Consider the following 15,888-nt stretch of genomic DNA (forward strand, 5'->3'; position numbering starts at 1 on the left):
ACTGGGGTGATTTTCCACAGTGTACTTTTATTTTAAAAGTTTTTCTCATATAATTACATTTACATTTCCAGCGTTCAGCAGACGCTCTGATCCAGAGCCACTTACAAGAAGAGCTTTGACTGTCTAGAGAAAGTCTGTCTGCTAGTTACCAGTAGGTTAGAGAGAAAGACGGTCCTGAGCTCAGATACTGATAGAAACACAGTCACTGATACAGAGAGAAAAGGAGCAGCTGAACACAGAACAACTCTGTGCCCTGCAATACAATAGAGTAAACTACAAAACACAGTGCAATACAATAAAATATGATATACAAGTGGAGCACAATATATTGCAAACAATACTTAATTCAATGCTCTTATTACACTTGAGACTTTGTTGGTCTTCACACTCACTATGTCCTGATGTTGGGGTCAGTTGTTACATGTCACATGTGACCATTTTCATTTCGTTTCCTTTTCTTTTTTTAAATTTTTTTTTTTCAACTTTACAATATATTAAACATTTATGAAGATAAAATCTGAATAAATGCGCAAGTGGAGAACATGCCTGGTTGAACGGTGTGCTGGAAGTCCCAGCCAGTGGGGAAAATGGGTTAAAAAAACAAATTCTATATTATTTACCTAACTCAGAAGCTGAACTGTAAAGTTAATAACTTTTCACTGATCTAAGAAGTTTGAGTTGGATCAGTTGAGGGTCCTCAAGTTGAGTTAACCCAAGAAAAGCTGTGTAATTTAGAATTTTTAGTTGAATTTTATTTCAGTTTTTTTATGGTGTAAACAGGCCCAGTGACCCTTTAGTGCCCATAATAAGTCACTGCTATTTTACGCTTTTGCATATTCATTTACAGGAACGCCCTATTTTGATTGAGCAAGGCTGGTAGTAAATACTGACTGTACGCTGTTTAATGTCTGGGAAAAGCTCGTCTTAGTTTTTGGTGGTAACGTTGTGTGGAGAGAGACAGGAGAGTTTTTCTGCCTGGCACGTCACATTGGCTTGATTGCTTGATTGCAGTTAATGAACCAAAATTAATGTTCACTTATCATCTATAAGACCAGTAATACTACTACTACTACTACTACTAATAATAATAATGATAATAATATTAATAATCTAAAATGACAATTATTCTACTAATTCATGCACGTGGCAGACCAGTCCTTATTCTAAAGGCTTTAAAGGCTTATTACACTGTTATTACGCTGTGCTTTCATCTGATGCTACTGACAGAATAAAAAATACCAAACACTGCTACTGCAGAAGCGTCTCATACACCGCAATAATGCAGCATTTAAATATTTTAGTTTAGGAAAACTAGGAAAAATGGTGTATGTGGCCTCACTATATCTTCTCTTTAGCGATTTGTAAGGTGATTATTACCTAATTAATACAATTAATGAACAAATTTCACCCCTGAAACCTTAGACATCTTATTCGTCTTAAAACAATAAAAACATGTTTTCAGTCATTTCTATCCATTATTTGATAACTTATGAAACATGCACATTTCGAGTTATGAGAGCCGGGAGTGAGGGCCACATGCTGCAGGTGCTTTAGGTTTGAAGGTTTAACTATTCATAAGTCCAGTTTAACAGTCATTTCTACTCATTCTAACTGGAATGAATTAAATCGTAGTGAAATTCGAGATTTCGTAACACAATGAGACGCTTGTTAAAGAATCATAATTAAATCGTTGTTAGGTCAAAGATGCACTTAAATGTCTTTTCTTACACTGTGGTCAGAAGACAAAGCCAGCAGCCACAGCGAGGTTAGTGTGGTGAGATATCAGTAAACGGCGTTAAGGATAAACACGTGGAAGGTGCACCACTGCCGTCGGGTAATCTGTTCATGTTCGCTGTCTGTAGGGGAGGTTTGCTGTCCGGACCCCGGCCAGCTGCGAGTGTCCGTGGGACTGGGCGATTCGTGCTGTGGGGCGACGCCCTTCTCCTCCGCGGCAGGTCAGATCTGCTGTGGCGGGGTCCTTCGCGACGGCTACAGCTCACAGTGCTGTGGAGGGCGAGTGGTCGAGCGAGAGGCCGAGTGCTGCGGAGACGCCGACAGAGGAACAGCACACGCTGCTATGCCGGGTAAGCCCTGTAACGTTAAGGTTATAAAGTGTTCTGAACCGTTGATGAGGTTCCTGATGGACAGCGTCGCTGTTCACAATCGAAAAAATCCACTCATTAAAGCTTCATTTGCTTTTTCTTATTGTTCACGTCGACTCAAAATGAGCTCAGAACAACTAAACAGAAAATAATAACTACCTCATGGCCTCTTTGGACTTCCATGGAATCCCTTTATTCCACTGACCGCAGGGGGAAAAAATGATCTGTCTGTCTATCTATCTGTCTCCGTCTGTCTGTCTGTGTCTGTATTTGTCTATCTGTTTGCTGTCTGTCTGTCTATCAATCTATCTGTCTATCAGTCTGTCGGTCTGTCTCTTTGTCTGTCTGTCTGTCTCTCTGTCTATCTGTGTGTCTGTCTATCTATCTGTCTCTCAGTCTATGTAACTGTCTGTCTGTCTGTCTATCCTTTTATTTCTGTGCTTTGTTGCAGTCATTTCTGAAACGGTTCTCGACTCTGAAGTGGATGTGAGAAAAGCACGTTGTAGCCTGTTTTCAGCTGAAGTTAAACTTTTTAAAAATAAAACTTTTAAATAAAAATAAAAACTTTTTAAAATAAAAGAACTCAGTTAAAGCTCGGCCCAGTTCAGTAAAAGCTCGGCCCAGTTCAGTAAAAGCTCGGCCCAGTTCAGTAAAAGCTTGGTTCAGTTCAGTAAAAGCTTGGCCCAGTTCAGTAAAAGCTCGGCCCAGTTCAGTTAAAGCTCGGCCCAGTTCAGTTAAAGCTCGGTTCAGTTCAGTAAAAGCTCGGCCCAGTTCAGTTAAAGCTCGGCCCAGTTCAGTAAAAGCTCGGCCCAGTTCAGTTAAAGCTCGGTTCAGTTCAGTAAAAGCTTGGCCCAGTTCAGTTAAAGCTCGGCCCAGTTCAGTAAAAGCTCGGCCCAGTTCAGTAAAAGCTCTGTTCAGTTCAGTAAAAGCTCGGCCCAGTTCAGTTAAAGCTTGGTTCAGTTCAGTAAAAGCTCGGCCCAGTTCAGTAAAAGCTCGGTTCAGTTAAAGCTGTGGTACATTTTTAAACTTGGTCATGAAACTGTGATTAATCTAGTAAGAGAGAATATTTCCAAACATTACTGTGTTTCGTCTGTGGCTTTTCGTCCGAGGCCTTTTTGCCTGATGTGTCCAGCGCTGCGAGAGCTGAGCATGAGAGGGTTTGCTCTGAGACGTGAAGCTGTAAGCTGTTTTGACTGGTGTCTGAAACCTGGTGCTGCGGTCTAACGATGTACTTAAACATATACCAAACGAAGGGGGCGTCGGCCTTCTTCCAAGCAACGTAGCTAATCAGCCCATTTGGCCACTTTAGCCTTGTGCTGTAAGAGTTGAACGCAGTGAAGGAAGAAAGACAGGAAGTGTGGAAACACCAGCGCCTCGCTGTGTTCTGCGTGCAGTAGCTCAGTAAAGGAGCGGCGTCTCGTTTTTACCACTACTAGTGGCTGTTTCCATGGTAACTCAGGTTACCGCCACTGAGCGCAGGCCTACGCTTTTGTGTCCTTTAGTCTACCTTCAGTGTCTGCGGTGGTCTTATTGCAAGTAAGTAAAAGTGAAACAATAGCAACTATATTTAGGCCAAAGTGGAACTTCCCACTGGCTTAGTTTGGGCCTCAGTCCTTGGTGACTTTCTAATGACACTGTGGCGGAGTGTCAGAGGAGCTGAACCCTCGCGGGGTCACCCAGGCTGCCCCCCCCCGCCGTGCCGTGCTAAAGCGGGCACCTGGGCACAGATGGGCTGGATGGGCACGGGCCCCTGGTGTCAGCCATCTTTGTCAGACCAGATGATGGAGCTGCCCGCGTCCGAGCACCAACCAGAGCCGTGCCAAGGCCGCAGCAGGCTCCCAGGATGCAACAGAAATAATGGCCACCATGAGGTCAGTGACATCGGTGTATTTATCATACTAACGCTCTCTCCCAGTCCCTTTCATGGCACCTCTGGGACGGGCTCCAGTGATAATTTTCAGCTTTTGGTTAATCATCTCGCTCTCGATGTGCGATTTTTCAGCCAGGCGCCTTTTTTGGGCACTCCGCTTTGTCCCGTACCCGTTTTAGGTGCCGCCGCACATCCGCTCCCGCTGCAGAGAATTTTCCCTTTTCTTCCCGTTCCTTCCTCCGGTTCATCTTCCCGAAATAAGGCGGATGAAAAAGCCATCCTTCATTAAGGCCGTGGCATCCTGGAGAGAGCATATGTTATGATGGATAGTGCCGTTAGGACAACTAAAGGCCATTTGCCCGCTAGGCTGGCCGCCGGCGCGCTGCCGCGGGCTCACACCGCGTCTGCTGCCGGCGCTCTCGGCCCGCTCTTTTACCGAATGAGCTACTTAACCTTGATAAAGACACTCGCACTCCCTCAAGACTTCATCTTCCTTAAAAGAGGTGTTTGGGAGGGGGATGGACTGCTGTGGCAAAATAAGCCAGCAGCCTAATAAAGTATAGCATCTGCCCAGGGTTAAGGTGGTGAAGCTTGGTCAGCTGAATTTGAGGCGATAGGAGTAAATAGACAAAATAAATGATTAATAATCAAGGAAGTTGCTTTCCGTCTGTACATTGTATGGATTTATTTGCATGCTTATGTCAGCAGATATTGAACAATAACAGTCAAGTTCATTTTGCTTTCCTAGTCAATTAGTTATATGATTACATGTTTAATTACACTGAGTTGGATTGCATATGTTACCTAGTTATCTGTGTGTCTTCAGCTTCGAATCCTCAGTTCCCCCTTTCAGAGACCATCCTCCATTTATTTAACCTCTTATATTCTGGTTTTCCATCTGAATTGACATGATTTACATTTTATTTATTTATTTATTTATTTATTTATTTATTTATTGTATAAGCTCCTCTCTAAAATTATCAGAACGTGTGTTTTATGATCTCCACACGTCACTACATGCTCACAATTTACTGCTGAGAGCCAAAAATCTCGGCCGCTCTTTGTGTTGTTCTCTAAAAGTGATGTTTCCAGAGCAGATCACTGAAGAGACGCCGTCTGTTTATAGTTTAGAGCCCAGATTTGGGGAAAAACGGCTCGACTTTCAGTAGAAAAACAAACTGAGTTCAGCTTCTTTTATTATAAGGGTTTAAAATGACGTCACCGTCTATTAGACTGGAGAGAAGAGCTACAGCCTCACACGACGCCCAGCTTCTGAATGGAGCTCATGGAGTATGAACGCTATGGAGAACATGACCGAGCGCGGTTTGGACCCACCGGTGGTCCCGAGGAGTTTGAGGCTACTTTCCAGCCAAAGTGGACAAGCTAATGTTTCATGAGATTAGATATAATCCACTTGCCTAATCAACGGGAAAGTCAACTTAATTAAATGTAATAAGAGTTTCCAAAACTGGAGGAAAGGGGACATCTTTGAGAGATAACAAAAAATCTAATTTCATATCTTAAAAAATCTACAGGTGGTTCTGTCCACCTTCCTCTGTGAGAAGACGACCGGACTATAGTCAGAAATGAAGTGTAGCCTTCAAGGTGGAGGAAATCTGCGAATCGAACAAGCCGCTGGTGTTGCCAGAACAATGGACTGGTCACCCCAGAGTCCAGACCTCAACATCTTTGAATGTGTGGGATTGTTTGGATCGTGAGAGGCAGAAAATGCAACCAACTTCTGAAGCTGAACTTCAGAGCTGTGGACAAATATCAGATTTCTGTGGAAAAGTGAACGCAAGTCTCTCAAAAGGAATGGGAGCTGGAACGAAAGGTGGACACATTAAATACTGTTGAGGCTGAAAAATGATTAATAATAATAATAATAATAATAAGCGGCTGTTTGACTAGAACTTAAATAAAGGGATTTCTGTCTTTTGCACAGAGCTGTACGTCCTTTTCTATTCACAAACACACCATCACAGCCATAATGTCAATGAAAAGTCTGCCTTCCTGTAGAATTTCTGCTTTTCTCAGGGAGGGAAATCATTCGCGTGATGGAGAGAGTGTTCATCGTTAGTGATTCCGAGCGATCGAGCCGTTTTCTCTTCGGTTTCTGTAAGTTTGTCCTGTTCGGAAGCACAGTGACATTGGGTATGCTCCTCCAGATTGGGAAAATGGGATCCTGGGATTTTTTTTTTTTTGTTTCTGAGGATGTCCTGCGGGGCTCCAGCTGATGGCAGAGGGAAATGTGATTACCTGGTCCCCAAAGTGCGATCTATCACGCATTACACTCCACACTGTCAGGCGTCGTGGCACGCCGGCGGGAGGGAGACAGAATTGTGGGAGACAGCTATCAGCTGTCTGAAAACCTGCCTGGACGTTGCTTAAGTTCCAAAACATGCTGCTGAGGCCAGTAAAGACCAGTAAAAATCCCAAAAGAAATATGCAGTCAGCTGGAAAAGTATTAATCACAGTTCTTACAGGAAAGAGAGAAATACGTGAAACTCATTTCCTTTGTCACTATTAAAGACATCATTCCAAAGCGTGCCAGGGTGCCATCCGGTGTTTGAATCCTCAAATATTCCGAGATTGAACTCCGTGTCACTGCCAGGCCTGTGAAGTGTGACAGTTATGCTGACTTTTGGTACTTTGCTCCTACTTATTAATGTAAACACATCACTCAGGACACGTTGTTGAAGGTGTATTCCGGCAGTTTGACAAGCCGTCTGTGTAATTAAATGGTTAAAGTGTAAACAAACCATTCAGTGAGATTTGACGTGAACCGCTCTCGTGAACTTGAGTGAGAATAGTTCACAAGGTGGCGATAGGAACCAGACATCTGAAGCATTTAATGCCTCCGAAGCTTCAAACTCCCTCACAGAAGGTTATTATATGAAATGGTTGCTAGTATGAAGCCTGTTGTCTAAGACTTTGTTGTACAGTAGTTCAAAGATTTTGGCCTGAAAGGTGTTTTAAGTCTGTTTGTCGGGGTGAGATATGCTGGGCAGTGTAAGGCGAAGTCGTCCCCAGAGAGAACGTTCTACCACTGTCAGCATCGCATGCCATGTGAATATGTAAATAGATACTTTTACACTTTGTTTTATTTCTCTTGTACTATCTCGTATTTTTCAGCATAGTTTCTGTGTAATTGTATGTCTTGCTACTGAAACACTGCAGGTTCCCTCCGGGATCAATAAAGTTCTATATATCTGTCTAAAAGCTCAGAAGACACACGTAGTTTTGCTCTTCAGTAGTGAATAAAAAGGCTGTATTTGCACTGTAGACGTCGCAGCCCCTGGCTCCTGTCACTGCCATTGTATGGTCTGTACTTTTCTCTACAGTGGACAATTTAGCATCAGGCCACACTCAGTGACTGATTACATCTCGACAACTAAGTTAGACTGAATTATTCAAATTATTAGATTTAAATCCCTAGAATTTCCCTTTAACCCCTTAAAATCTCGGCGTATTACGTACAACATACTAAGGCTTATGATTCAGTCACTGCTGGTCAGTGTGTAGTGGCCATATAAGGGGCAAAATGGTGAAATCACTGTTATGCATGGCCTCTCGTGGACTATTGCTGTGAGAGTTTGGTCGCTTCATGAGCAGATATTTGTTGAATATTGACCTAATCTGAATCTATTTTAACCTCTTATTCACCAGGGTATATTTTGGTTTGTCCATCTGAATTTTTGTGACCAAATCTTAAGGCAAATGATTCAGTAACGGCATGAAATGACTGCAAATTTTTATTTGATTTATTCATTTTTTTGTAAAAGTTCCCCTCAAATGATCACAACGTGTGTTTTATGATCTCCACATGTCACTATATGCTTTTAATTCACTGCTGAAGGCCAAAAATCTGCGCCGCTCTTTGTGTTGTTCTCTAAAAGTGATGTTTCCAGAGCAGATCACTGAAGAGACGCCGTCTGTTTATAGTTTAGAGCCCAGATTTGGGGAAAAACGGGTCGACTTTCAGTAGAAAAACAAACTGAGTTCAGCTTCTTTTATTATAAGGGTTTAAAATGACATCACCGTCTATTAGACTGGAGAGAAGAGCTACAGCCTCACACGACGCCCAGCTTCTGAATGGAGCTGATGGAGTATGAACGTTATGAAGAACATGACCGAGTGCGGTTTGGACCCACCGGTGGTCCCGAGGAGTTTGAGGCTAAAGTTTATAAATTGATTAAAGTTATGATGTGCGTTAAGGCGTTAATTGGGTGAAACGCTGCATAACACTGTTAGCAATATCCATCCCAACCACGCTGTTTAAAGTTTGTATTAGGATTATAGGGGCTTCCCTCCGTCGGGCGGCTCAGTCACAGCTAGAAGGCTGCATTCATATCTGCCTGTGTGCAGAGCTGTCCTTAAAAGCACTGCGCCCATATCAAACACTCAAGGTTAAATCTGAATATTTTGCACTGTTTAAGTGTTAAAAGCTTTTGGGGCTGAGAGAGCGGCTGTGGGAGTGTGTGCACGAGTGTGTGCTTGCGTGCAAATAAGTGAAAGCGCGTGAGTGTGTGTGTGTGAGACGGCAAGTGTGTGAGTCTGGAAAATGGCTGTGATGTCCAAAAAAAAAAAAAAAAAAGAAGTGTAATAATCAAATATGTTCTCAAGGACACAATGACCATTTGCCGGTGGAAATGATGGTGATAGTTAAACATTTTGCTGTCAGAGATGAGCTGCTGCATTCGTTACAGCAGGAGCGTTTAATCATGCCTCATATGTCCCCTCATTGTTCTGCCAAAACTGCCTCCTCGCAAATGACGAGATGCAAATGCCAGGCCGGGGATCATTCCACATGCCTGAGCCCGGATCTCTTTGCGAAGATGGAGCGCGGAGCAAGCGGATTAAGAAACGTCCGCCTAACTACAGCTTTTCTATTAAGTTCCTTTTTAATTGCCGCTAATATCCTTGAGCCATTACTGCGTTTGGGAAAGAGGGCTGTGAGCGGATTGACTCACCTGCTAATGGCAAAATAAGAAACATCGAGGCTGCCAGAGTTTACACGCAGACTTCGGTCAGGTGGTGAAGACGTTTGCCTTGTAGATGGTTGTGTTGGAACAGTAGCAGAGTGACCTCTAAGCTAGAATGGCTCTAGGATCTGTTGTACGTTGGATTTCCCTCTTTTTATAATTTTCCAGGAAAGGGAATCTTATCCTCCTCTAGACTGGCAGAATGGTCTCAGACTGATGGCTGTGTTTCCAGTTGTGGTCTGTCCAACACCATTCGCCAGACGTGTCTGATCTTCAGAGTCGGACCAAATCAGACTGAGCCGTAAAACTGATCCAATATCAGGTTCAGCTCAGTTTGGTCAGTTTCTCCAGATCAGTATTAATGTTGTTTTGTTCCAGCCGGTCTGTAAAGCTTCTTACAGCCCGTTTAGTTTGGCGAATGGTGTTGGGTTCATTTCTGGCTGATTCCAGGTTGTTCAGCTGTTCTTCTGTCACAGCTGCCGACTGAAAAGCTGCTCAGTGGTGACGACAGTTTGGGAATTTAGTGTCGTCTCATCTTCAGCGTCGGACCAAATCGGCTGTCGGTCAGATGTGGTCTTAACAGTGTCCAACAATGTTGCTAAGAGCTCCAGGCATCCTCTGCCCCAGCACTCAGTCTTTATTAGAGATGTGTCAAATGTGAAGGACCCATTATGTCCATAGTTTCTGTTCTATTATGCACATACTGCAGATACCGATATGTCCACATGTGCCTTTGGTCAAAGCGCCATTAGAGGCCAGGACAGCAGCTCACCAAAGCTTGGACTGACCGCAACCAGTCAGGGTCGTGATTGGCGAAGTCAGACTCGCTTTCTGATCGGGTCAGTTCAAGCTTTCCTATCGGTCCATCAGTTTGCGGTCAAAAATCCGTACTTGTTAAAAAAACCTTCAAGCAAACTGAAAGGGAGACGCATCCGCGGATTTGTACCGTCACGCTTGGAACTTCAAACTTTCCATGTGATTTTATGATCCGGCACAGTGTAAATCATTTGAGCAGCACTGATTCACACATTCACACGTTTCTTTACATCTTTTTTATACATTCAGAATCCTTTCTATATGATCATGGCGTTTTTACGCATTTGTGAATTTGATTTATTATTATTATTATTATCATTATTATTATTATTATTACTATTGTTCAGTTTCATATTCGCAGGTTCCAACTTACTTGTGGATCTGGATTTTACCTGTGTGTTACCTGGATGTGTGTAGGTGATTTGGCTTTTTTGCAGCATGGACTGTTTGGGACTGTGTGGAGTGGCTTGACGTGGCTTCAAACTTCAAACTCCTCTATTTCCAAAATATTTCTGCTGTTTGAGTTGAATTAGTTTGGTAGTTTGTCATTTGAGACCAGACCATCTAATTTGGCCACAGTCGAAGGGGAATTCCACCCATTTTTCAGAATCCGTTTGTTAAGATCTGAACGAAGTCAGCTGGAGTGGGTTTGGTGTGAAATGCTCTGTTTTAGAAACTTACCGAGTCAGAACTGTTAACAGTGGCGGTGATGGGAACCAGACGTCTGAGTCAGCTGTTGCATGGCATGGTTAAGAGAGCGCTTGTCGTATGTTGTGTATTTTTTAAAGCACATTCATGAAGAAGAGAAAAATACAGGGTGTTTTAAGGTAAAGTAATACTTAAAGAAAGCTTATTTCCTATATTTACTCCTGTGTTCTCATCAGCATTACATACATAAACTCGGAAAACAAGTCGCTGTTGTCGGAACAAAACCTCGTATCTCCATATTTGACGATTTTCAGTTTTTGACATAATTTGAAAATGCATGTTGGCCTTTATATTGTTTGTACATTTCATGATGAATGGACCAAAAGAAACGGCCAAAAATGACTTGGAAAGACGTCTGGTTCCATTGACTTACATTGAAAGTAAAGTATGTTTTCTCCTTCTCCTGTAAAGTCAGCGTTTTGGAGATGCGAGGTTTTTGTTCCGCGTAGGTTCACTGGTGGTCTTGGATAGTAAGTCAGTGTGTTTCGATGTGTTGACATTGCGTCTTCTGATTCCTGCCGTCACCGTTAGAGTAAAGCAGAGTCTGTGTTTCTCAACAGTGAACCGTTTCACATAAAACTGCTTTAAATGGCCTTTTTTAGTGACTGAATTATCCAGAAATGAAAAAAGGGTGGAATTCTTGTTGAACAGCTGTCATATCGGTCAATAAAGCCCAGTTTAACTACAACTGGATAACTTCTGAATTTGATTACATTATAGTGACCAAAATGTTCGTCCTGGTGAGGCCTTAGTTTCCACACAGGACGATGCAGTAACTGCCACATTATACTCATAATCCACAGAGAGGCGAGCATGAAGTGGGTCCTCTATGCTTTTTATACTCACATCACGTCAACAGACGTGTTTTTTGTGGTCCGATTTGACCGATTTTACGATTTTTTGTGTCGGCCTTGCGCATTAAAGATTTTATGCGCACAACTGTGCAGCGTAATCAGCGTATTTTCAGGAGAAAGAAGCACATAAACGCAGCCGATTCTCCCTTTTTCTCCCTCCTCTACCTCTCAAATTCCCCAAAGAGCGGTGAAAGAGCATTCCTGCCACCCAAGCACTTTCTGTCAGACGCATCTGTTAATGCAGCCGCTTGATAAAATACATATTGCCAAAGACACAGGGACAGGGACCATGTGGGATCTGATTTGGCGGAAGAAAGTCAATTGCATGTAATTTCTCCTCATGGCTCCCACAGGAGGGCTGAGTATATAATAAATAAATGAATAAAAATACACCGGTGGACCAACGCTTTTTTTTTTTTTTAAAGCCGTCGTTTGATACTTTTGTCAGATGTATTTTTTTTCCTTTAACTGGGGGCTATAAAGGCAGCAAAGTCCTTGTGTGCTCTCTGATCATGACTTTGAAAAATGTGTCTGGCTGTGGCGCTAATGTATTCAGCGAGTTTAAAAAAAAAAAAGGGGGGGGGGTGAAAAAAAAAAAACAAAAAAAATAAAAAATAAAAAGTGCTTTCGTTTGTTCTAAGTTTCAGTTTTAGTATCCAAAGGCTCGTGTAAGCCACAGCACACATTTTTATCAGTTGTTCGTTGCGGGGCTAAATATTTACTTATCATTAAACGAATGAACCTTAATTCAGGAGACTAAGCACCTTATGTTCGCCGCGTTCACTCGCGCTCTAATGAATGTATGCAAATCCATCATAAATCTGAAGATTAGCAAAATCATTTCGGGGTGCTCGGGAGGAAAGGGAGCGCAGAAAGAGCGCGCCGGCGGCACGTTTACCCAGTCCGCCGCAGATATCCCACCAGCTCCCGGCCTGTTCGGCTTCTGAAATCGAAACAAAGGGGCAGAGATGAAGGAGGGTGAATTGTTTTATCTGACAGGCCAAGGTCAAGGCTGGAGAACGATTATGCTGGAGCTTCCCCAGCTAAAGGGGTCACCGTGTCAGAGTTCACAGCGCTGCAGATGAAGCATCATAAAAAATGCAGCGGGGTACAGAAGAGGAGGGGACGTGGGCGTGTGAGAGGAGCGGGACGGCGGAGCTATTTTGGAAAAATTGTTGAGCTGTTTATTTGCAAGTCATTGGAGCTGAAGTAATACACCCTGGGAATTGCCACCGAACACAGCGCTGCAACATCTGCTGTCCCTAAGTGAGTTAGTGCACGTCAGACATCTTTATGTCACCGCAGAGCCGTGATGGATGCAGCCCTCTCGGAAAGCGTTGCGTAAAAACCTGCTCCGCCGTTTTGGCCGTTAAGTGAAATTACTATTTAAATTAATGGCGCTGTCACAGTTTATCTGTGCAAAGAATGAACGCTGATTAGGATATTAAACAATTAGCAATTTATCATACTGCAGCTTGATGGTAATTATGGTAGCAATGGTTTACCCAAGTAAATAAACCGTGAGTCTCTTCCAGTTAGAGGGACGTCAGAACTGGATGTTGGCTCGAGTCGCCTCGCGACTCTGATCTGTTACCAGTTTGCCTGTTATGCCTGTGGGTGTGCAGGTGCTGGTGGTTTAACCTCGTAATCTGCGGGGTGTGTTTTGGTTTGTCCATCTGGATTTTTCTGACCAAATCGGGAGGCAAATTATTCAGTAACTGCATGAAATAAATGAATTTTTATTTATTTATTTAGTAAAAGCGCCTCAAATTAACAGAACGTGTGTTTTCTGATCTCCACATTTCACTATACGTTTACAATTTACTGCTGAGAGCCAAAAATCTGCGCCGCTCTTTGTGTTGTTCTCTAAAAGTGATGTTTCCAGAGCAGATCACTGAAGAGACGCCGTCTGTTTATAGTTTAGAGCCCAGATTTGGGGAAAAACGGCTCGACTTTCAGTAGAAAAACAAACTGAGTTCAGCTTCTTTTATTATAAGGGTTTAAAATGACGTCACCGTCTATTAGACTGGAGAGAAGAGCTACAGCCTCACACGACGCCCAGCTTCTGAATGGAGCTTATGGAGTAGGAACGTTATGAAGAACATGACCGAGTGCGGTTTGGGACCACCGGTGGTCCCGAGGAGCTGAAGAGGCTAAGAAAGGGGCTTATTCTGGTGCTCCAATGTTGTTGTGTGTTTACAAGTAATGGAAGGAAAGATGCTTTAGATCTTAGTCCTGCATTAAATAGAGAGCAGCTTTATTAGTTGAAGCATTTCACTCTGAACTCATATTTGTTGTTTAAGGGAAATAAAATGTTAAATGTTGAGATTCATGAACACATTTGATGTGAAGCAGTTCATTTTGGAGAACCCTGGATTTCTTTACAGTGGCAGTGATGGGAACCAGAAGTCACGACATCTACAACACTAATATAGCCGTTTCGTTTACTCTCCCTACTGTTCCATGAGTCTGCACGCGTTTTATTTTACAATATTGGTAAAACGGTGATAAATCTAAACACTTGTTTTCTTTTGGGACTGTTTTACATTGTCGTGTTCCTGTCCGTCATGAATTGATTAGAAAAACATATTTAAGGCCAAAACCTTAATTCTGAGCCATCAGGCCGCGGATTCATAGCCATTTCATGTAATAACTTTCTGTGGTGGAGCTTTTAGAGGCACTGGAAGGCCCAGAGCATGGAAAAGTGAAATTCTCTCACTTTTTTATTGAAGGAGCTTGAAGTAATACGGAAATATTGTTGAAGTTTCAGGATGTACGTTTGTCTAGCCAGTCCACGGATTCTGAAACTAAGCTACAAACACAGCCTGCTTCTGTGACGTCGCCAGAATCAGCTCATTTGCATATATCCACCTGTTTAGCCCCGCCCATTCACAGTGACATGTGAATAATAATAATTTTTATCTTTTTTTTTTTTTGTGCAGTACAAGGCTGTCAGAACAGAACTCATACGTCTCTTCAGTCTTAAAGGCACTGACAAAAATGAATTATGACCATTTTTGGTACATAAAATCACAGATTTTGTGATTTAGACCTTAAAACCATGGAAAAAAGAGAGAAAATACAGGGAAATGTAGGCCCTTCCACTTCTTCAGACATCTGGTTCGGCGAGTTTTCAGAGAGCAGCGCATTTATTACTCCACTCTGAAAGACTTTATTATGCAGAAAAATTCCCCTTTATTTAGAATTAAAGTTAGGAAAGTTGATCATCTTGGGAATCCAGGGTTTCATCATAACAGTGACTCTGTGTTAGTGAAGCCAAATGATCAGTAAAATTATTTATGTATTTATTTTATCCTCATCATGTTTGATTGCGTCAGGCTGGGTTTAGCGTCTTTACCCCTTTCACGTTACACAGTAATTAACATTTTAGGTAAAGAAACAACAGAAAAGTCTCGTCTGGCCACACCAGCCGTTCCTTATTTAAGTTTGCTGACATAATGGAAATATTTGATTGGTTTATTTATTTATTTTACATTTGGGAATAACTCGTAACAATGCTCAGTCGTACCACAGCACCAAAAAACCTGAAAAACTATATATTAATAAATTAATTAATAATTAATAAAAATTATAATTTTTCTCCAAAAACATTTTTATTGAAAACAAGACCAAACAAATCAAACTTATTCTTAGTGAAATTTACGACCCAGAACTTCCAAATACTGAAAACAAATACAACTTCGTTTGGATTTGGATCGAATGGTAAAAACATCATCATACTAAGAACTCCTGGTCTTGTGATGTCATAAAATATTTGCCCTTTCAAAATAAAAGGCCCTTTTTTCACAATTAAATGGGAAAACACTGATTTTATATCACTGCTTTATAGTGAAGTTAAGATAAAGCAATAGAGGGTCAAGCACATCAGACCCGCCAGGCTGCAGTGGTGAATACTGTGTCCAGACCTCGTGTCTCGTGCAGCAGGGAAAGTGAGTCGGGTGCTGCTCTGAAAGTACCGATGCTTTTAAAGATAACGGGAGAAGACGCGGGTGATGGGTGTGAGTAAGTGACGGCTGATGGGGAAAGACGGGCAGAGCGTTTTTGATTTCCCTCAGCTGACCACATCCTTTTCTCGTCTCCTGTCCTCATCCCGCACCGCACAGTCCAGCTGACCAGGCTGGTCAGAAACGTAGCCCCACAGCTGTCGCCAGTTCAGCCCCATTTCATTGTTTGAATGATTGTGCGTGTTTTTGTCTCCGCATGTGTAAGAAACTGCATTGAAAGCTGGGCTGTGAGTATCAGCTGTATCATGGTAAACATACAGGAGAAGACTGTAAAAAGACTGAAAAGACCCTCATTAGTCCCACAACGGGGAAATTTCACCTCCACATTTCACCCATCCCTGCAGAGAAACACCACACACACACACTAGTGAGCACACACACACAAGGGGGCAGTGAGCGGTGGGCAGCTCTGTCCGCAGCGCCCGGGGAGCAGTTGGGGGTTAGGTGTCTTGCTCAAGGACACCTCAGTCATGGACTGTCGGCTCTGGGGATCGAGCCTTCACTCTCTCCCTCTCACCTCTCTCTCAC

General features: G+C 42.7%; 1 protein-coding gene across 1 annotated transcript in view; it reads left to right on the forward strand.

The window, feature by feature from the left end:
• The window catches only part of ush2a (Usher syndrome 2A (autosomal recessive, mild)), a 387,029-nt gene that overhangs the window by 264,178 nt on the left and 106,963 nt on the right, over positions 1-15,888 (forward strand). The window contains exon 50 of the mRNA XM_037541699.1: positions 1,863-2,084. Coding sequence (XP_037397596.1) covers positions 1,863-2,084 — 222 coding nt within the window. The remainder of the gene's footprint in view (positions 1-1,862; positions 2,085-15,888) is intronic.

This window comes from Pygocentrus nattereri, chromosome 10, assembly GCF_015220715.1.
Source record: "Pygocentrus nattereri isolate fPygNat1 chromosome 10, fPygNat1.pri, whole genome shotgun sequence".
Classification (NCBI taxonomy): Eukaryota; Metazoa; Chordata; class Actinopteri; order Characiformes; family Serrasalmidae; genus Pygocentrus; species Pygocentrus nattereri.